Consider the following 23629-nt stretch of genomic DNA (forward strand, 5'->3'; position numbering starts at 1 on the left):
TCTGCCAAAATGTCCACCTGTATATTCAGAAAAAAACAAGGAATGCCACGGCGGATGAAGTAAGCCAATGCACAATACAATAAATGCAGATCAATAGCCATTTTCCAGTCACAATCTGCAAAGCTGGGGTCGACACAGTTCTGCATGCCATGCACATCCTAAGGAGCATTACTCTTTGAATGGAACTGAGCTTTCTAGTAAATACTTTTCCACTTACACGTTGAAACCAAATTGGTGCACCATACGTTACCAAGGGGATAAATACGCATTCATATAGCAAGTTCAGCGCCTTACCTTTTATTCCCCAGCCAACTCTAGTGATTCGAGTAATCATCCCAATAAATGTCCTCACATTTTCTGATAGATAAGTAACATGTGAGTTGAAAGTCAAAGATCCGTCAAATATAATGCCTAGATATTTTAATTGCTTTGCGGATTTTAGGCTCGACCCATTCATTCTAACAACCAGGGGTCTTCTACTCGAACATTGATCCTTAAAGACCATTGTCCTTGTTTTGGTTACGGATACAGTCAGTTTATGTAACCTATACCAGTTATTAAGTTCAAACAAAACCTGCTGTGACCTGGTTTCTAGTTGCATCCGTGTATTTCCTTCAATAGGCAACACAAGATCATTGGCATATGCCACCATCTCTGTATGCTCGAAGTCCTTACGCAACCAGTCCTCCAAAACTAGATTCCACATTAGTGGTCCAAAAACCGATCCTTGTGGGCATCCCCTGGTCACCTCTCGTACAATAGAATCAACCGACGACTTAATAGTCAGTGTACGGTGCGTGAAGTAGTCCTTTACCACCCTAAAGATCTTATTTGAACAGCCTGCAAGTCTCAACATCATAAGAACGCTGCTCCATTGAACGGAGTCAAAAGCTCCCTCAAAGTCAATAAAGATTCCAAGGACATACTGTTCGAGCCTAATATATAGTTTCGCAATGCCCGAAGCGCATCTTATGTTCCACGACCTGGAGTAAAACCATATTGTCTGCCAGACCAACCTAAGTTTTTTTCAGTATAGTCAGTAATCCGTCTCGCCAGCATCCTTTAAAACACCTTTCCTAATCCAGGGAGGAGGGCAATAGGTCGATAAGATCGTGGATCATTCTTTGGCCTATATGGTCCCTTCAGTATCAGCTTTAACAGGGCATCCTTCCATGGTGATGGAAAGGCCCCGTCATGCAGGCAGCTATTAAAAGCTTCAAGAAGGATCCCTGGTATCAGTCGATGAGCCCGTTTAATAACCTCTCCTTAAATGAGGGCCATCCCTGGGCATTTATTGTTCCTTATGCGTTGCTGCATTACACAGTTCAATCAGGCTAAAGGGATCCTCGTCATGTACCCCAGAGTAAGCATGATTAAGCCTTTTCATCAACATCTGTTCATCATCGTCTTGCTCAGAGATAGTATCTCCAATCAAATGATCCAAAATCGCAGACATACTTTCTCTCCAACTCGTACTTTCCTGGTCAACACCTCCAATAGAGTATGCTGTATCTCCATTATATATTTTAGTCTTGCCGGTACACAGCTTATATACAATTCCCCATGGGTTCTAATTGCCCACTTTCTAACCAACGTTCTCCAGGCAGTTAATTTTGATTTAGATATCATACGCACGTATGCACTCCGTATCCTCTGATACTCTACTTTAAGCACATTAACTTCCTCTTCCCCATTGTTACGCTTACTTCTTTGGTACCTTTTCCGCGCTTTATGAACCTGCTTCCGAATTTGGCTTAACTCACCAGACCACCATTTAACTGGAATCCTATTACAGTTCTTTTGCTTCATAGATGTGCTGGTAGCCTCAAAGAGAGAGCGCTGAAGTAACTCCACTGCATTCTCTCCAGACATCTGACTGAATGCCCAAATACCCAGATTCCCAAGTCGGACATGAATATATTCGTCAAACCTATTCCAGTTTGCATTTTCGATAGCAAATCGTCATAACTGTTCCTGAGACGGAGCTAGTTTTGTTATGTCCCTGACAGAAAATACAACGGCCCGATGATCACAGCAGACCCAGTCTGCTCTTAATCGCCAATCGTCCATGATACCAGCTGCCCTTACGTTACAGATTGTCAAGTCAACATTTAATTCTCCCTTAACAGTGAAGAAAGTACTATCTGAACTTGGTAGATTTTGTATAAACAATCCACAACAAGCCAAGAATTCATCTAGTTGACGACCACGATCATTTGTAATTCTATGAAACCACGATGCTGATCTTGCGTTAGAATCCATCGCAAATATTACTGAATTACTACCCAAGCGATTTTGAACCAGTTCCATGTACCTGAGGTAGAAATTAATGTCTGTTGTCTACAGAATATTGTTGAAATGATCGATAGGACACCATGGGCTTGGGTAGTTGAGATCTTGTTTTCCAGTTTACTAAATACATAAATCATGAATTATCACTGTTTTGTTATTATACTGATAATATCTGTTATATTTCAGTTGCTATTAAAATCCAAGAAATAAATAAAGTATTATAAAAAGGTGAGTCAATGTTACGTTGCGAGGTATGTACAGGGAAGTATGAATAAATAGTTTTGTATATTACCAGTTAATAAAATAAAATATATTTATAATAAAACCTCTATTTAAAGTTATTTTAATAAAAAGATGTGAAAAGTTAAATTTTCGTTTATTCTTCTAAAATTTCTCTAATTTTGTTTATAATAATAATTAATAAATGTAAATTTTTTTAAACACCTTTTTGTTCCTGAAATAGTACTTTTAAGATGTAATAGTGTTATTACAAGTTGAAAGTATACACAAGTAAGGTTAAATAGCCTAGAGTTAATGTTGTGGCACTACATTAACTCTAGACTAGGGTTAGCCTTCAGTTAATGTTGTGGCACTTAATCGGTTGAGTTGTATCTGTACTGCTCCTGCCAAGATGAAGTTTTTTTTTTTTTAATGAGAAAAAAAAAAAAAACAGTGCCAAGTACAGAACGTGTCCTGCCGCTAGCATATTTAACGTGTTTTACATTTAAGAGTCATTGGCAGGCGTTAAAAACGTTTTAATTTTCAGATATTAATAAAATTCACGGATAATAATATAACAACGTTTTTATTTTATTAATAATAATTACATATAGCTTACTAAATTAGGATATATAATTTTTACATTGAAGAGATTTTAGTTCACCACTAAATACATCATCTATAGTTGTTCCATTAAGTGTAGTATTTATCTAAAGATCTGATGACATGTCCAAGTTGAAGAAAGTTTTCTTAAATGTGCAGTACTCTTTTCCAGCCTCAGAGTTTAATTGTAAAGAAAAAAATTACATTCAATCTGAAAACACCAGGTGACTTGAAACCAGATGCGTTTTCGAATTAACGCATTTCCCAGTTTCCGAAATTTTTTTTGTCCTAAAACCCTAATATTTCTGTTTCTAAATTCCTTAGCTTTCCAATGATATGCTATATGTTCACACTATCCCGTGTATTATGTGAAAAAATTTCCTTGATCACATATTCATATCTTCCACTATCCTGGAAAACCTACTGCAATTTTCAGAGGTTTGAAAGCTTTTCTTCTAGAATAGAGCTAAGATGAAGCTCCGTGCAAAATTTCATTAAATTTGGTCCAGTAGAAAATAAATTACTGTTGCCTGCATGCAAGTATGATGGCAACAGTACAATTTACAATAATTCTCTTCTAGCGGAAGCTGAAGATGACGTCACTTCCGTAACGCTTTTCGCATGACGGTTTTTCGTTACAAAATTTTTGGAATAACGCCAGTAGAAACGTTTTTAACATCAATAAATTTCCATAACACTCACCCCCCCCCCCCACACGGACTTGCTGTTACGGCAAGTCCGGGGGGGGGTTACAAAATTTAAGGGCCAATGTTACAAAATTTAAGGATATCCAGTCATCTCGCTAAATAACAGAGAATAAGTTCATTTGAAGGGAGTCAGGCACTTAACCTTTGCAGCGTACAGAAGTGGTTACGTTTGGATATTTTTAGTGTGTTTCTAATCCAGTAATATAATTTCTCTTCCCGTAATCTATAAAACTACTCTTGGATTTTTCTGTTTTCATTTGGTAGCATTAATTAACTTTAGTTGCCGTTTTTCCACCATACTTGCTATCGGTCCAAATCCTTTTGGGAGCAGCATAGTCCAGTTCTGATCTTTCACCACCCTCCTAACTTTAACGCCATCTCTGTATGCTCGAAGTCCTTACGACATCAGAAAACTTTGACAGTTCCCTTGTATACCCTTAACAACGTCATTTAGGAAGATGAGATACTACAGAACTCTAAACAATGATCCCGGAAGTGACCTCTTGTTACTCCAGCCCATTCTGAAGAATACCAATTTATGACCACTCTGTCCCTAGTCCTTCACCAACCCCTAAGCTACTGATGACTGTTTAGTCGCCTCTTCTATCATTATGTGACTAATTTTATAACGGTTCAACTCTGCTTCCGTATTCTCTTTGACACTAAGTTAAAGATAGTTGTAAAATCTCAATCAATATTTTTTCAAAACTTGCTTTTCAGTTCTTACTCCTTCAATGGTTTCATTACATATTTCCTATATCCTATCGCTCGTCTATTCATTTTTCCCTCTTGCCCAATTAAGTCTTCCAGTCCAGTCATCCATTTTGGTACCTTTATTATTGTACTTCTCAAAAGGAACGAATGTATTTGTGGCCTTCGGGATAAATCTCTTAAGTACTTCCCACAACGCATTAGTAACTCCATAAACAGAGCTCAAGAAATAGCCTCGAGAGTAGCACAGTTGGTAGGATCGCCATTCTCCCCACACGGGGTGAAAAAGACCCAAAATTCGAGTCCCGTCGATGACATGAGGAATTTTTATGGATCTTTTTCACAACGTGGCTGAGTTAGTAGGCCTCAGATGAGGGTAGCATGGTTTTATCTTCCAGAAATTCAGGCTTTTCGTCTAGTAAACAGCAAATCGACCACAGAACACACGCAATTTACAGAACAATATGCCCTTAGACGCTTAATGCTCTCCGGCAATTAAAACGTTGAACTTTTCCTTTGACCACTGAAATTTATTTGGATACAATATTTATGACATTATGAACACCCCCGCTATCATCTGAACAGCCATATTTGTGATACTCCTCACGTTTTCATACAATGAGTTGGTGAGTCAAGGATAGCTGACGCCCTTCTGTATTTTTTAACGCGTTGAAATAAACAGAAGACTACTTTAATCAAGAAATTGTTCTCACTATGTATTCTGCATCTCCATGATTTTCAATCTATAAAAGAGAAGGCAAACATCCCCACAGTCTTATTTTCTTTACTACAACTCATCTCGCACTACACGAACTAGACCAAGCTCTGGTAACCATTCTTGTTGCTTTCAAGCTCCCATTGTAGTTACTGAATGAAATTAGGCTTTCCCTGTCTCGGGACAGCACCACGTTTTAGTTATTCCTACAATATCAGGAATTTCCCGGGTTGCAAAGCGAAATTTCATCAATTAAAGCTTGCAGATCATTGATTGGACAGCATGAAATGTTGAAAATAAACTTTCATTGAATCTGAAGTACAATGAGCTCATGACCTTATTTCTAACCCTTATGAAAATGAAGCGCATTGATAAAAACTTACCCGTTTTTTGAGAATCGATAAAGCATGCGCATTAATACATTCCTTAAATTTAAAATTTAAAATTATGAGGGCTGCGCTTGCGCAGCCCCTATACCAAAAATTACACGCCCCACTAGCCCAGTTTGGGAAAGTGGCAAGGGTCAGCAAACTCATTGTGCTATGAGAGAGCCTCTCCCTGGAGGAGCATCCTTGGTGATCGAAGCATCCCCAACGCCAGGTAAGTGAATCATGATGCTAATTATTGAGTAGCCATGTAACAATATAAATCCCTCTAAATGGTTTATTAATAATATCTCAAATTATACATTATTTATAAAAATATATTAAAAACTTTTAAATAAATTTAATATTTAATAATTTATAAATTATTATTATTATTAAATTAATGCTAATTATGAAATTTCAGAAAATAAAAACTGGCATGAACCTTATTAGTCATATATAATCTAATGATTTAAGTTCGCATTATTGGCCTTCAAAAACATCTATTATCCTATTTTTTTAAAAAGAAACCTCATTTAAATAGTTCTTAATGGTGATTTTATATAAAAATACGACAAAAATTCCATTCATTTTTTTTATTAACAGAATTTTCCCTTCTCATATTATGATGGGTTATATGAAAATATATTCATAATATGCTATTTTATTTATTAATGAGCATGTTAAATCAATGCAGCAAAAGCAAACCTTTTAATCACGATTTTGAAATGATCCTCAATAGCAACCACAAAATCGCAGTATCAAACCACATAAACTCCCCTTAAACTTCTGATGAGAGGGAAATTTTCTGTCCATATTAACTATCAATCCCAATATCAATTCCAACTATATACTGTTAGTACAGTCATTAACCAATCTTTGAAACTACGCCATCTTCATCTATTCATACCTGCAGTATATGCTCTCGTGGGTAGCACAATTGATAAAACCATCGTCCTCCCCACACCGAGTGGAAAAGATGATCTGAACTCCAACCCTATCAATGACGCGAGGAATTGTAAGGCCTTTTTTACCCCGTGGCTGAGTTAGTTAGTCTCAGGTGAGGATAATATGGTTTTTTCTCTTGGAAACTAGGAACCCAGTAAACAGAAAGTCGACCACAGAACACATGCAATTTACAGACATATTATATGAGATTTAATATAACCTTAGTTGTTGATGCTCCTTAAACCCCACAACAACCAACCCCAATATATGTATAGTCGTTCCCCCACCTCAAGTGTGGACCAAAAAATTCACCTAGCCATAAAAAAACAACCAGATGACTAATGCTATAAATTGCAGAGATCTCCGCATAACTTTTAGCAGAATATTAAGTAAAATCTTTTGTGGGTATATCAAAGGACTGTAAATCACCACGAGATACATCTCTTGCATCATTCACCTGAATCCGATCTATAGTACAGAAATCTCAGCGCAGCCACACCAAATTCTAGGATCACTGAAGGCTGATGAATATTGGATGTTGAAATTGGTTGTATACATATATAAATGTAGACTTCTACCACTCATCAGGATTTTTCAAAGCTACTATAAAGACTTTCTCTCTGTAAAGAATCAAAATTGCTAATTTCCATTTTGGCCACCATCACTACTGTAAGATTTCATTGTCAATTTAAGTCTATAAGTAGCATAAGATTAAATTTAATTCTGTAATATTTCTCTGCAAAAAATCAAACAAAATATGCATTTACAATTACTTTATTCTTGTTTCCTACTTGCAATACTTACCCCAAACTTGACGGAATTCACGAAATAGTTGAGTTCATAAAGTACAATCTCAATAATCGTCATAATCACCATTTGGATGGGACTAGCTTGACCCAGAAAGCATCCCGCAGAGACAAGTACACTAGCTGCAGCGAAATCAGCTCCTATCATGCTGAAAGAGAAAACAAATCCCAAAGAGAAACATGCGATTCATTCCCCAAATCAAACTGTCACCAAACCTGCATGCCAAAGTGTAAACTTCTTACCTCATTACATTTACAGGAATTTTTCCATTCTCCATGTGAAACACACTCTGCATAATGACAGCCCATTGCATAGACAAGCCAGACATGAGGAAGTTCATGCCAATAGAAGAATAGCCATATTTCTTCAGGAAAGCCAGTAGGAATCCAATGCCGAAAACCACCAGTATATGGATATCCTGGAATACTGGAGGAATAAAAAGCAGAGGTCATATCAAAGAAAATATACAGAATGGTTATAACTGAATTTAACAATTTTAATTATTTTTTTTACCCTTATATAAGTACCCATACAGCTAGCAATCAATAATTAATAAATAAATATACCATTACGCGGTCTTTGGTCAGGATCGAATCTGATTGCTCAACTGAGGTAGCCTCAGAATATATGCATGAGTGTATTTTTACCATGATACACACATGCCTCGTTGCTTGAGTTGCCTTGTCGATATCTTAAACAACCCACAGTGTCGCCAATCATTGTTGTGGAAAAATAAGAAGAAATGTTCAAATTAATGGTGTTGTCAATCCTTATTTGGAAATTTCATGCGCCATTCTTTCTCCAATAATGTTTTAACAATTTATATTTCTCTAAGGAACATTTAAAAAGTGTTAGCTAACATTTACTCCACAACATATTTTCTCCTTTGTTTGTAGATGAATCATGTTTCAGAATATTTTATATACCTCAATAATTTGGGCAATTATTCTGTAAATCACTATCAGATGAGTTGAAAAATATGCCGAATCAGTAGCAAAAGAACCCGTATTTCATCAACTTATCGTGATAGTCATTAAAGGAAATATATGAGAATCACTCCCAAAGTGTTTATTAAAGTTTCTTTATCTGAATAACGGTTACTGAAACTCTTATGCAATTTTCAAAGAGGAAATATTTCTGTCACGCAAAATCTCTCTAGCAGGTTTGCCGCTTCTAGTATCTTCTACGCTTCTCATTTGCAATCGATAATGATAGATAGGAGGTGGTATGAGAATGCATTTTTTAAAAACAAAGGCTTGTTAAAATTACCTACTTTTGTCACGTCCCATCTAAGTATCCTGCTTTGGGATTTAATACACAACCAAACTGTTCTGTAATCGTTGGTAGCATGTCTGAAGTTCTTTTTAAGTAAAACAATCAAGTACACTACCTATATACTTGAGAGGGAACCAGAGAGGGTAATACTCTTGATCTGGTTATCAGCAGTGATCATTCGTCTATTAAAAATTTGCAGATAAAGGAACCACTAGGTGGCAGTGATAAAGGAAAGGGTTTTTGCTTCCTAAATTCTGTACAGTGGGATCAACTGACGATGTTACCAACAGTAAATTCTAAGTGGGAAGCATTCAAGGAATTAATCGTGGAAGCTACTAAAAGTTTCATACATATTAAGAAATATTGTTCAAGGTTTAGGCCTAAATGGTTATGTAATGAACTAATGAGACTCGTAATAGAGAAGAAAAATGCATGGGATGCATATAAATTATCAGGCGACACAGAAGCCTATGGCAGATATAAGCTAGTCTGTAATCAGGTCACAAAGGAGGTTAGGCAGGCGAAGGCAGATTACGAGAAATCTTTGGCAAAAGATGCTAAGAAAAATAGCAAAGATTTCTTTACTTACATAAACTCTAAAAGGAAAGGGATGAATCTGATTGGTCCACTTGATATCGATGATTCGACTGTTCATGATCCTGCTCAGATAGCAATCAAACTGAATCAGTATTTTGCATCTACATTCACACATGAGGAGTTATTAAGGTTTGAAAATTGCAGAAGGTTATCAAATTGTATCAGGGTGCTTAATGATTTTGTAATAACTGAGAGCAAAGTGGAGGAGAAATTGTTGAAGTTAAACATAAGAAAGGCACCTGGGATGGATGGGATCTATCCAGTTATATTAAAAGAGGCGGCAAAGCAACTAAGCAAACCCTTAGCCATAATTATTAGAGCATCTTTGTACTCAGGGGAGGTCCCCACGGACTGGAGATGTGCAAATGTATCCCCAATTCATAAAGGGCGATCGAAGGGTGACACGAGTAATTACAGACCAGTTAGTTTAACTTCTGTTCCGGGTAAAATAATGGAGTCGCTGGTTAAAGATGCATTGCAGGATCATCTAGACAAGACTGCAGCAATAATTCAGACACAGCATGGGTTTGGTAAGGGAAAGTCTTGTCTGACAAATTTGATTCGTTATTATGATGTGGTTACAAAGGAACTGGATGCAAAAAATAATTTTGATATCATATATTTGGATTTCAGGAAAGCTTTTGACACTGTTGTGCATGGAAGACTATTGTACAAATTGAAGCAGAATGGTATTAAGGGTAAGTTGCTACAATGAATAAAAGGATGGTTGAGCGGGAGAAGACAGAGGGTGGTAATCAATGGGTGCTGCTCTTCGTGGACTAATGTTATTAGTGGAGTCCCACAGGGTTCGGTGTTGGGTCATCTGTTGTTTTGTATATTTATCAATGATATTGAAGAAGGTATATCAGGCTTAATGTCGAAGTTTGCAGATGATACAAAGGTTGGCAGGGTTGTTAATGACAGTAATGGCAGTGTGCTACTGCAACAGGATGTAGATAATTTGGACAGATGGGCTAAGAAGTGGCAACTGAAGTTTAACCTTGACAAATGCCAAGTACTGCATATGGGTAGAAATAACCCCAGAAAAACAAGACCTGGGAGTAATTGTGCAGTCAGATATGAAGTTTTCTGAGCAATGAACACAGGCTGCCAGGGCAGGTCATGGGGTTTTTTTAATGATATATAGGAATTTTGCTAGCAGGGAAAAGGAGGTGATTATCCCTCTGTATAAGGCAATGGTCAGGCCACGCCTTGAGTACTGCGTACAGGTCTGAAGGCCTCATTTTAGGAAGGATGTAGATTTACTTGAGCGTGTACAGAGAAGGGCAACAAGATTGGTGAGGGGAATGAAGGGATCCTCTTACCAAGAGAGGCTTAAGTTCTGCAAATTGCAGTGGCTGGAGACTAGGCACCTGCGCGGTGAACTGATTGAGGTGTATAAGGTCTTGAATGGGTTTAGCACGCTGATTTCTGATGGGATCCTTCCACTTGTTCAGATTACGAACCTAAGGGGGCATAAATTCAAATGAAGAAAAGACAGATGTAGAGTATTTGTGCGGAAATTTTCCTTTAGACAGCGGGTGGTTAATTGTTGGAACAAACTTCCATCTGTCGTTGTGGAAGTTGATAGGTTAAATAAATTTAAGGAGGAACTGGACAGACATTTGGAGGGAATGGTGTGATTATTATTATTATTATTTTTTTTTTTTGGCTGATGCTGCATAAGCTCATACACTTGCTTTCTTGCATCACATGCCACTACTACTACTACTATCCACTTTTTTAGGATTGTAAATGAACAGCATTTTGGAGTGCCCTGGTCCGCCACCTTGTAACATAGAATCAACAAGGTGTTTAAAAGTGCCATGAGCAACATCGGACCATTCACTTAAGAAAAACCGTCCTCAATTCCTTTAGTGGCTAGGGCAGGACTATGCTTACAAACACGTCTCTCCAGTTCAGCCCACAGAAGCTCAATAGAATTGAAATCTCACGACTGAGCTCTGACAGATGTTTAGTTTCCGGTTTTGTTTATTTTTTGAATTTTAGGCACATCAGCGACTTACACCATACTGCGCCGTGTATGCCATGTCAGTAAACTGCGTGTGTGCTGGTTGATTTGCTTTGCTGGACGAAAAACCCGATTTTTCGGGAGAACAAACCATGCTACCCTCTCTTGAGACCAACTAACTCAACCACGTTGTGAAAAATGCCCATAAAAAAAAAATTCCTCACGTCATCAATTCGAACTCACGGGGAATCACGGAACTCGAATTCAGGTCTTTTCTAGCCAGTTTGGGAAGGACGGCGATTCTACCAAACTGTGCTACCCACGAAGGCTCAGACTCATTCGCAGGTGGAGAATGGACATATTGAAGTAATGATAGGATGCACCAAGTCCTAACCAATTTCCAAATAACCTGTGGCATCCGAATATTGCTCCAGTGGAATCAAGGAACCCGATTGCACCACGAAAACACTCCACACCACTGGCACCACCAGCTCACATTATTACCACCTGTCAGAATGGACGAAATGCTTTTTTGATTACTACTTTTTAATTACTAACGTTCCAAAATGCTTTTTTGATTACTACTGTTTATTGGGTTGTTATATGACTGACTGTAGCCTTTCTGTTACTCTGTGCCGGTATTGTCAGCCGCCAAAGGCCACTTGCATCAACGAGCTGTTTCCGATCACCATTTGCTTAATATCATTTGGTTATTCGACCGAAAAACAATAACAAATTGTCATATTAGGGCCACTCGAGATTTACCAATGTGCATTATCTCCATAAATTGCTTGGAACTGCATTCGTCTTTACCAATCTCGCACTGAATTGGATACTTAGCATCGCTACGAATCTTCCCGCTCGTTGTACACTGCCCTATCATTAACATACGGATAACCCTCCATGGATGGGAAACAGGTCCTATGCATGCAACACGGCACAGTACCTGCTATAAATATGCACGCTGGGCTTCGAACAGACAATTGCAAAAGTGGGCATGACACGTTCAACAGAATTACCTCAACAGTTCAACAGAATTGATCACCTCAACAAATGCTAGATGCCGATTAACATGGTGTAATGAGCGCGAATCCTTGACTGTAGAGCAATGAAAAACAGTCCTATGGACAGACGAGTCGAGGTTCGCACTCTACCAGTCTGATGGCCATTCCTGGTTGTGGTGAATGCCAGGGAACAGTTCCTTCCTGATTGTATCCTCCCAACAATGAAGTTTGGTGGAGGCACTGTTATGGTATGGGGCTCCTTTCATGGTTTGGCTTGGGCTCATTAGTCGTTATCGACAAAACCATGAATGCTGTACAGTACCAGGACAGCCTGGACAATTATGCACTTCCAACACTATGGAAATACTTTGGGGAAGGCCCATACCTGTATCAGCAAGACAACGCCCCATGCCATACTGTTCGGGTCGTAACAGAGTGGTTTGAGGACATGGGTGTGGAAAAGTTGGATTGGCCTGCCCAGAGTGCTGATCTGAACCCTATCGAGCATCTTTGGGATGTATTGTGTTGTCGTGTATGTGCACGTTGAGATTGCCCAAAGAACAAGGCCGAACTGCTGGCTGCGTTAAAGGCCAAGTGGAGGAACATATCACCTGACATTCATAAAAAGCTGGTTGAGAGTATAACCGCGAAGATTGAAGGCCGTCATAAAAGCAAAAGGTTTCAGCACAAAATAATAAATGACACAATAAAAGCTCTTTTTATGTCTAAAGGCAGGTGTCCGGATATTAATGGTAGGGCAGTGATACCACAATTTACTAACAAGCAATGCTTTTTCTAAAGAGTACTCCATTTCATGTAAAGGGTATGTGCACCTAATAAAGTAGCCACTCATTATACTGCGTACTTTTTTAATTCAGGGTACTCAAAGGCAGACAGAAAATCAGAAATTATACAATATACTGTATGGATTATATCAATGTACCAAATGCTTCCGTAATTTACCAAATATTGATATAAGGAAAGTAGAGTTTTTATGAAAATGCTCCTTTTCTGTTTCATTCAACAGGACACTGAATATCCTGTTCACCCCCCCCCCCCTTCCACAGAATCATTAGTACTGTATGACCTGATTCAATATTTCCTGTTTTAATAAGTATTTCCGCGTATTTCGATTTACAGTATAATTATCTGCTTGTTTTCATTTTTTGGACGTTCTATGAGGTCTTAATTACCATGCGGAAGAGAACTAATTATCGCGCAATGACGCAGTATCACTACTAATTTATTTTTATTGGTTGCCTTATTGATTTCTGCAGTGATAGGAATGCTACTCTTTATATCAGTAGTTTTGTTCTCTGATATCGGTGAAGTAGCGTTGGTGATATTTAATAATTGAAAATTTCCATCATCAGTTGATTCGATTCTGAATTAAACTCTCTAGTAAAGCTAATTGGTATAATTGAAAGTATTCTTCGGTCAGTTTGCTGATCGAAGAATACTCTCAGTCGGGATCACGACAGCAAAGAATACTTTTCTATCGGGATGTGTCCCTTGGTGGGCCAAGAGGTTTGCATAAGAGAAGATGTAAGCGACAAAGCGCAGTCAGTCACAGTGACAATCATAGTAGCAAAGCTGAACTCGAGAAAGGAGAGTTAGGTTGGTGTGAACTTAAAATATCGACATAAGAAAGGTATGTCCCTGCTAATTTATTCCCTAAGAATCTAAGCGACTAACTGCAGAAGAAAAGAAGCACTGGGTTTTTTATATCCTGCAAGAACAAACTTGTTCCAAGATTGAAAAGTTCTGTGATAGGAACTTAGGCATTAATTGGAGCATAGAGCTATCCAGCTATATTGCCAAGGAGTTAATATCCCTTTCAGAAAACGACTTTCGGGGATACCCGGAAATATATTCTGCAATAAAGACAAAGGGAACCAAACTATATCTGACAGACAGGAAATTTATTATGAGACTAACCACTATCAGGTAATACAGGGAGTATAGTGACCAGTATAGTTATTGACTTAAAACATAAACGAACTGATGACCTAGTTAAAAAATATGAGCTCATTCGAGAAAAGAGAAGGGACAAAATGTTGCGAGAAGCGAGAAAATGTTCTTATGCCTGCAGTTCTGTCTAGATATAATCGGAGGGAATATGTATGATGAAAGCCTTGTGAATTAACTGTATACTTGAAAAACTTAGAGGGGAAAATTTTTCTCAGCTTGGCCTGCCTTAGTTAATAGAATAATTTTGTTTTGTAAAGATGGAATTCATTTGAACAGAGGTGCAAGATTTTTTGCTAGTGTCGTTGACGAAACTGACAATTCGGGATGTAAAGAGTGTCACTGGACTGACGTAGGTAGTGACATAGGAGAAAATCACATTTTTAACCTCCTTGTGAGTACATGTGTCTCATCTGTAATTACCTCACGCACAGAAAGAAACTGAAATATGTGTAAAAAACACCAACTGTGAAATATCACCAAGAAAAACTTATTTAAGCAGCTAGGGATGCATCAGTTTGTAAAAAGCAAAAAATACAAAACTTAATTTGTGCATATAGTAATTCCAGGAGTATTGCAAATAAATTAAACGAAATTGAGAATATATTAGGTCAACCATGTTGATATAATACTTGTATAACCAATACTAACGGAGACATGGGGCCAGAGATATAGGATAAAGAATTTCATTATGGTACATAGAGTTCTCAAGGAGAAAAGAGAGAGGAGAGAAGGAGAGGAGAAGTTATGTTTCCTGCCAATGATCAAGTTGTACCCAGAGTAAGATTAAGTTCAGATAGAGATGGAATCTGTGCGGCGCAAGATAACTTGCGCTAAAGAGAAGCTTGTGCAAATGATTCTAAGGAGAGTGATTGGCTCATTATGGACAAGTTTAGCTTTCTTATAGGCTGGAAATCGTGGACTGGTAATACACCTTTAGGAAACAGATTTTCCATCCATCCATCTGTTTAACTGTTATATATTCCAACATGGCAAAGAAAGTACAAAGGGTTTAATATTCTCGACTTGTTTCTCACCGAGGATACAAACTGCTCCAAAATATGAAGTACAGGAACCAAGAATGGATATTGGCCACAAAATGGGTAGTATCCAAAGAGATTTCTTTTTGGATAATATCCATTTCATGATATTGTTAAGAGTCCCTCTCTGGAAATTGAGGGCTCCGATTTAAAAAGAGGAAACTATAATGAATTGAGACTCTATTCACTTCAGAGACAATCGTGTGCTGTTGAATATTCATTAGAGAATATTAACTATACGCTGTTGAATTCATTATAGAAAGTATTCAAGGTACTTATCCCGGAAGCTATAAATACATTTCTTACAGTGGAAAATATCCGCAAAAAAAAGATGACCAAGTGGTTAACAAATTAGGCCATAGAGCGCTTGGTAAAGTTCAAAAGAGGAACTGTATAGCTACATTTTGGAAACAGAGAAGATAAGGGTGATAGATAATTGGTTCTTTTTTTTAACAGATGCAGAAAAAGTCTGCTTTCTTTCACCATTTAGCCATTATAATACTAATGCAATAATTTTAAGCTACGGGGGCTTATCAAAAAGTCCGCAAATTTCGAGTACTGTCAAGGAGCTGCGAATGTAGCAAATGAGAGCTCACAGTGCAATATGAGTACGATGTGACTGTATGCTCACACGTGCAATTCCATTGCGCCACCTGCATTCAGCCATATTTTACGAATTGCTGACTAAAGTGTATGTGTCAAGATTTGCGCTAACCTCTGGAAGACGGGTTCGGGAACTTGCGAAATGCATTAGTCAGGGGCTTTTCTAAGTATAATAACAGTCGGGGCTTTTCTAAGTATAATAACTGCCGAAAGACGCTTGGAAAGTGGATTTTGTTATCATTTTTCGATTGAGAAATCATGGTTAACTACGATTACCATCCTACAGATGAATCTATGAATCGAACTTTCTTTCTAGAAGTTCTGCCTAAATCTATTCTACTAAAATATCTTCACCAACAATGGCTCCTGATTTCTTCATTGGATCAATCAGAACGTTTTAATAAGCCATCGTAATTTACAGGTATTTCTATAACTTTTCCAGATCTTTTATTTTAATTATGTTGATTTAACAGAGAGGAATAATAAGGATTAATCCATAATGGCCAGAACTCCATTAAAAATTCCTGTCTTCATAGCTGCTAATTAAGCGGCGAATTTCTGTCGCATTTAGGAAATTAAATGCGACAGAAATATCTCAATGTGATTCCTCTTCATCAACATACTTAAAAACAGCACGTAAAGAGACACCAAAAACATTATTCACAAAACATTAGATTCTACACTAATTCTACGAACTCAGAGATAATTACTCACTGGGATAATCTACAGCCAGAGGATTTTCCCCCACATTTGCCGAACGTTCTCTAGTGGTAACGGTGCTACTGTCGTATTTCACAAAGAAGGCATAAACGAAGAGAAGAGCAACCTGAAACAGGATCACCAGCAGAGCAAACCTGCGTCCGCTAGCCTTGGACATCCTTATGACTTTCCGCTTCGATCGTCAGCGAAATTCTCGCACTTAAATTCCTGTTTCCATCAAGCACATAGTAAAGTTAAGGCAGATCCAAAAGTTCTTTAATAAAACCAGCGATTGTGTACATAACCGTATCCTGTATATTGTATTCTTTCTGGCATTGTCATCCACCTGTTACGGTCATGTGTACACCTGTCCTATTGCATCCTTCCTGCATTTCTATTGGCTGTTCAAAAGCAAAATCATCGTGCGAACACTTCCACTCGACTATTTCCAGTTTCAAGGGAACTGTAATGATCCCTTAGATATTCTTAGCATAACAAATTGCCCCTTTTCTTCTTCTTGCGTGCTTTCTTAAAAGTTAAAACGATGTTTTGTTATCCTATCTCTCTCTCTTTGTGAAACCTCTCATAAGCTGAACGATATCCGCATATATGAATACATTGCCATGGCTGTTTAATAAGAGAAAAGATCACGCAGAAGCTATTATCCATTTTTAACAAAAATGCAAACAAAAATTATTCGTGATTATTTTTATTAGTTTATGAAAAGCGAAATTAAAATAGTCTGTAACGGGTTAAATTAAAAATAAAGGAATAAATATGAATAAATTCCACTGACGATTGAGATTTGATAGTACTCTAAATGATAAAAAGTCAGTACACTGAGTGTCACTTTATTAGGAACAACAACCCTTTCCATGAAGTTCCCTGTAATGTAAGATAGATCTACGTAGGGATTTGTTTGCCATTTTAAAAAAATATGTATTAATATAAATACACAGAGTGGCTTTATTTTTATGTAGTAATGTCCTCCTCACGCCGGGTGGAAAAGACTTGAGTTCGAATCTCATCGATGATGGGAGGAATTTTTATGGGCCTTTTTCACAACGTGGCTGAATTAGTCGGTCTCAGGCGACGGAAGCATTGTTTTTTTTTTTCTTATAAACTCGGGCTTTACATCCAGAAAGCAGAAAATCGACCTCAGAACACACGCAATTTACAGACAATATACTCGGAGCAATATGGCCTTATTTGCTGATGCTCCCAAAACCCTATTACAACAACAACAACAAACTCTATTTGTGCATACTTATCCCATCGTTGTCGAAGTGCTAATATCCCTGACATAGAATTTCTTAAGATGGATTCGCAGTCATTGGAGAAAGACGTCTGAAGTGCCCATTTCTCTCAAACTTCTATCCTCCCAAAATATTATGACAACGTGCTCCAAAATATCTGCACAAATTAACCTATCAGATTTCCAGGAGCCATTATCTTGCCAATTTTGATTTTTGATTTTTTTTTTTTTTTTGAAGCAGAAAATTCCATGTTTGTCCATTTTCTCTCGGGTATAACAATTATCCCAGGTCTCAACACAATCTGCTGAAGTTTCTCTCTGTATTAGAGATCCCTTTTTTGATAAAATACGCGGTCTGTCTTGGGAATATCCGACTTTGGCATTCTTCCAACCGCTTTTCATTTGTTCAGAAGTTCCAAAATTTTATGCCCTTTGACATCTCATCACTAGTCCACTGAGCTCTTTCCAAATAGTATGTGCAATGTAAAAGAAATCCATCTTCTAAAGCTCCACTCTGTGCTATCGAAATTCCCCCTACAATTGCATAACCAATAACAGAATTCGAATAAAAAGTGCTTAAATGATCATGTCCCGATACTTTTGATAATGAAATATACATTTCACGACAAAACGTTCTAGTCTGACCACCTGATCAGCAACGTAAGGTTTATGTCTTGGCAAAGACATTTTTTGACTGATTTATCGAAATACAGTGTATATTATCTACGAAGTAAGGCTATCAGATACTGCTAAACAGGAAATATATAGTCGTACACAAAAAATGATTTTCATCAATAGTACATATAGAACTCGCAATAATTAATAAAAAATAGCTCACTTGAATCATTTATAACCAGTGAATTTTCCTGTTCAGTTCCTTCAGGAAGAGATCTCGAAGTAACTATACTTGCATCATATTCCACAAAGAAAGCGTATATAATGACTAATACGATTTCCAAAGCGATCACCACCACACCAAACTTTCGTCCAACAGACTTTCTCATCGCACTGTTGACAGAGTGTAGATCAACTGTGTACTTGGCGGACGTAAAGAAATTAGCGAAATGTTTAATCTTCTTCCCACAAAACCTAATTAGAGCATGTTCGGAAGATGAGCATAAAATGTCGCCACGGACTGCCCTTGACCAGCCCACTCGTGTGATGCCATTGAAGCACGAAGTTCGGAAATTTGCTTGGGTTCACTGAAAATGTCGACGCGAACTACGGATAAGCATTTAATGAAAGGAAGTATTTACGGATCTGCACTTTCCTCTTCAAATAAACAACAGGAGTTGATTGGCACATCTACTCTGTGAGATGCCACCACATTTCGGCACCAGACTCTAATTTATGGCGTTGACCCAATGGCACGCGCCATTATCACTATCTCTTCAGAAACTTTTGATCTCGTAGGTTTATAATAAAAAAATAAAGCTTATTTAAGGTAGCTGGTTGGAAATTTAAACCTAAAAATGAGAACTCTTGAATGATGTTTAAAATACCCAATCTTTTGAGATTTAGAAAAAAATTTAAATTTCAGATTTATTTTTTTAAATATATATTTTTTGCATCTGCACGCACCAGAATATCTTATCACTATCGTTTGAGAAATACTTTATTAATCGGTAATCTAACAACGAGAAACAAAAAACGCGGGATGAGTCAAAAGTCATTTAAGAATATATCTTGAAAATTATTATTTTTAGAAAGCTAAATTTTTTGTGTTATTACAAAAATGTTTATATGCATCATTAGTATCAATCAAAAAAAAATTCTCATTTCGCCCATTCGTCCCCTCCAATAGTTCTGTCTAGTTCTTCTTTGAATTTATTCAAACCATCCACTTCCATAATAACCGATGGAAGCTTGTTCCAGCAATCAACCACCCGTTGGCTGAAAGAAAACTTCTGCACATCTCTCCTGCAACTATCCTTCTTCATTTGAATTTATGCCCCCTCATGTGTGTGTAGTCGAGCAAGAGAAATAATGCCATCAGCATTTCAAAGACTTCAACAGCCCAATCATGGCTAAACTGGCAACTCATGTTAGGATTCTTAACCGTATTTTCTTACTCAGGTGTGACAAAGAAAATGGCCTAATTATTCTGACTTTCCATCACTTCCAAATTGAAAAGGAAATGCTACTTCACGCAATTATTTATCAACATTACTAGATTTTGCTTTCCTTAAAGTTGAAGATGGTTGGAGTTGTTAATGGACAGAATAACTTTTAGCATTGCTACATAAAAGGAAAAAAAATAGTCCTCCAGTTGCTTTAAGAGTTCAGGAGGGAAATAGGAGCAAGATGTCGAAAACGAAGTAGTGACTCGGGTATACCAATAAAAATTTAAGAGGGGGGATTTCTTTATGTTTCCAAAAAATCGAATTAAATTGGGTGGTGGCACCACATCACAAAACAGCAACTTCTGTTATGAGAAGTTCTATTTATATGCTAAATGTAGGTCATTTTTTACACCTCCGTGAAAGAAGAGCTGCTGTACTCACAAAAATATAAATAAATACATTAGTTAATTAAATTTAAAAATAATTTTTAAAATAAGATGCCTGACAACTATCTACGAAAGTGAACGAAGGTTAAAGTTCTAAGATTAACTGGAGGGGACACTTAGCAATGCTGACTCCGAAGGTCGAATTATTTTTTCTAAAAAAAATAACAGAAATAAATTAATTTAATCATGATAAGAAGTATTATCGCAGTATAACGTAAACAGTTTGCTTGAAATAGAGCAGAATAGCTTTTGTCATGTAAGCATAGCTAGCATATTATAACGCGTCAGTGCTTTTGATTGTATGGAAACTGGAGATGAAGCGTATCTTATTTGTTTACTTGTAAATTCTCATGACTCGCTTATTAGGGGGAAAGGTATAGGATTCGAGATAAATTCCTACTGCCCTGCTTTTTCTATTTTCCGATTGAGTGGTCTCAAGAAATGAATTACCTCTGTATTTCTTACTCCAAAGCACGCCCTCATGGGTAGCACTGTTGGTATAATCACCGTCCTCCTCACACCGGGTGGAAAAGACCTAAGTTCGAATTCCGTCAATGACGCGAGGAATTTATATGGACCTTTTCACGACGCAGCTGAGTTAGTTGTTCCCAGGTAAGGGTAACATGGTTTTTTTTTCTTCCGGAAACTCGGGTTGTTCGTCCAGCCAAAGAAAATCGACCAACTGCAAAGCACAGAGACCATGCTTGAAAATGTTTATTAATTCCAAAGAGCATTAGTAGAAAGGCAGCAAACCTTGTGGCTTTTCGTTTCACTATTCCCAGCAGACCCACAACATTCCTTAAACGGGATTTCAAACATATATACTCGAGATGTAGTCTAACCAAGGTTTCATACAATGGAAAATAATTACCTGTGTCTGCTACCATAACTCCTGTAGCTTATATCCCACATAAAACACCATTGCTGTTTTAGCAGCCTGTCTACACTCTTAAGAGAACTTCGTGTCTTATATTTTCTACTTCTTTCATTTTATCGAATCTACTTTTCGCGTGGAGGCAAAAATAGTTCGTTCCATTTTCGAAAACAAAATTTTAAATACGAAATTTCGTTTATTTCCAGATAGCTATGATGAATTACTTTTCGTAGGCGGTCATAGATAAAACTGATAGAATTGTTTATCAAAATAATTTTAAAAAATACAGTTTTTTTTTCATTCTGGAAACGCTGCTCTATGTGAATTTCATTTTTTTAAATAACCTTAATTTATAATTTATACCGTGCTCTATTTAAACATTCGCAATCATAAACGAACTCACTACGTGTTTTTTCACAATCCAAAAAACAACAACAACTGTTTCTAAATTCACAACTTATGCATACCAGAAATTCATTATTCAAAGAGCTTTCTGTGGGTAAATTTCACATTTACTTAGCCATGTTTCAGGTTACATTCCTTGATATTAAATCACCGGCTGTTTATCCTGTAGTCTTGGAACTTAGACGGAAATGTCATCGTAGTTCCAAGAATACACATCAGGAAAATTGCAATCTCAGATATTACACCATTCTCGGTCATTAAAGATCCCCCTTTGGCCAACCCCACTACCTACGGTGAGACCAGTCATACCAGTTTTCGCGAGTAGCTCAAATATAACTTTGGAAAATATTCTCCCCGTTGGTGCATCTTTGGATCACTTAATTTTATTGAGCAATTAAACACACATGATGGATATTATGAAATATGATTGTCTAGGATTCTTGCTTGGTTTTTATCTTTCTACCAAAAAGTTAACCATTTACGGTTATATAGTTTTTGTATATATATCTGATATGAGCAGGATAAATAAAAAGGCTTGCCGGTCTAATCCTTTAGACTGGACAGACCACATTCGGATCACTTCATGAACCAGTGACTGACCTCTTCTTCCATCAATGGGAAGGTCAATGGCTACGTTTGAATGGTACGGTTTTTTCTATTTCTGGATTGAGTGTAGAAACCATGGGATTTTTTGTAAATTTTTCATTTAAAGTATTCTTGAAAATTATGAATGAACATTATTGTTGATTTATTGTTTAAAATAATTTATAAAGAATTTAAGAATAATGTATAAAATATGAATAATTTATAAAATAAAAAAATGGGAAAAAACTCAGAGAAGTACAAAAATTAAAACAAGTATAAAAAGTACTAAAGGTAAAAATATAAAAGCAGTAAAAGTAAAAAAATAGTTTAATAAAAATAATATAAATAAAAAGAACAATAAAAAACATTTTATTGTTTGTTGTTTTAAATTTTTAAAATTAGTCCTAATAATTTTTTTAAATTGAATTTTTTTAAAACAATAATTTTTTGAAAAATACCTTTAATATATATTTTTTAAATTACCTAAGAAAAATAAAAATAACAAAGTCGAAAGACAAGAAAAAAAGGCTTAATGAAAACGAAAAGCGATTATGCACAGTCCTCAACACCCACGATCGGTAGTTTATTATAAATTATATACAATAGAAGCTCTATATTATGACCCCCCAAGGGAATGAAAAAACGGTCGTTATATCGGAAGGCGTTATATAGATTGTTCATAAAATAGCATTAGGTTAATGAGAAATTAGCCGGGACCAACAACATCGGACGTTAAAAAGAAGGTCGCTATAAACAGCTTAGACTGTGTATGACATCATTGTTTCTATACATGAAATATTTGATTTCTCCATTTCTCCTAAATGTACTGAAAAAAACAATTTTTTTTTTGAAAGATTTTTGACCCATCATATTAACACCAAAACCTCCAAGCTCAAGCCCAATTAAGCTCAAAACCGCTTCTAATAAAGAAATCCAACAGTTTTTAGTCACACAATAAGCATACCATCTTAGAAAGGCGCCTGAATGAATTTGCTTTTATTAAAAAATTAATTAAGATAATGGGATTAAATTCATTAAAATAAATTAATTTAAAAAATTCAAACTCTTTTTATATATAAAACTTGAATAGTTAAAGCCTACAATGGTATTTACTAAAGACTAATTTTATACAGTGGCATTTATTTATTTATTTTTATTTATTTTTTTTTTTTTTGAGAAGGAAAAGCTGTGAAAAAATCTAATTTATTTATTTTATTTTTCTGAAATATATACTACTCGACAAAATTAACAGAACGAAACGTTTTTCGTGATTATTTTATTGTGAATAGTGTTTCCGAAGGCAAATATTTGATATAATAGGCATCCTGGCTGGAAAATTCCGAGTAACCAATAGAAATCGATCTACCACCTTACAGAACGTCACATTATGCAAATATTCATGCCTATAAAAACATGTTACGACCACATCACTTCATTTCCGTTTTTTGGCTTCCTCGGTGGGATAGCCACATCTCC

The 23629-nt window shown here is 36.6% G+C and overlaps 1 protein-coding gene and 1 non-coding gene across 2 annotated transcripts in view; both read right to left on the minus strand.

The window, feature by feature from the left end:
* LOC150080079 (ammonium transporter Rh type B-like) overlaps window positions 1-16703 on the minus strand; it is a 43420-nt gene extending 26717 nt beyond the window's left edge. The window contains exons 1-3 of the mRNA XM_090381656.1: window positions 16541-16703; window positions 7610-7793; window positions 7365-7515 (exon numbers count right to left, since the gene is read on the minus strand). Coding sequence (XP_090237782.1) covers window positions 7365-7515; window positions 7610-7793; window positions 16541-16703 — 498 coding nt within the window. The remainder of the gene's footprint in view (window positions 1-7364; window positions 7516-7609; window positions 7794-16540) is intronic.
* LOC150080080 (U1 spliceosomal RNA) lies at window positions 5696-5855 on the minus strand. The gene has a single exon (XR_016547441.1). It is a non-coding gene; the product is annotated as a U1 spliceosomal RNA (small nuclear RNA).
* Window positions 16704-23629: the final 6926 nt, after the last annotated feature.

Source organism: Mastigoproctus giganteus, chromosome 9 (assembly GCF_048544385.1).
Source record: "Mastigoproctus giganteus isolate SK-2022 chromosome 9, ASM4854438v1, whole genome shotgun sequence".
NCBI lineage: Eukaryota > Metazoa > Arthropoda > Arachnida > Uropygi > Thelyphonidae > Mastigoproctus > Mastigoproctus giganteus.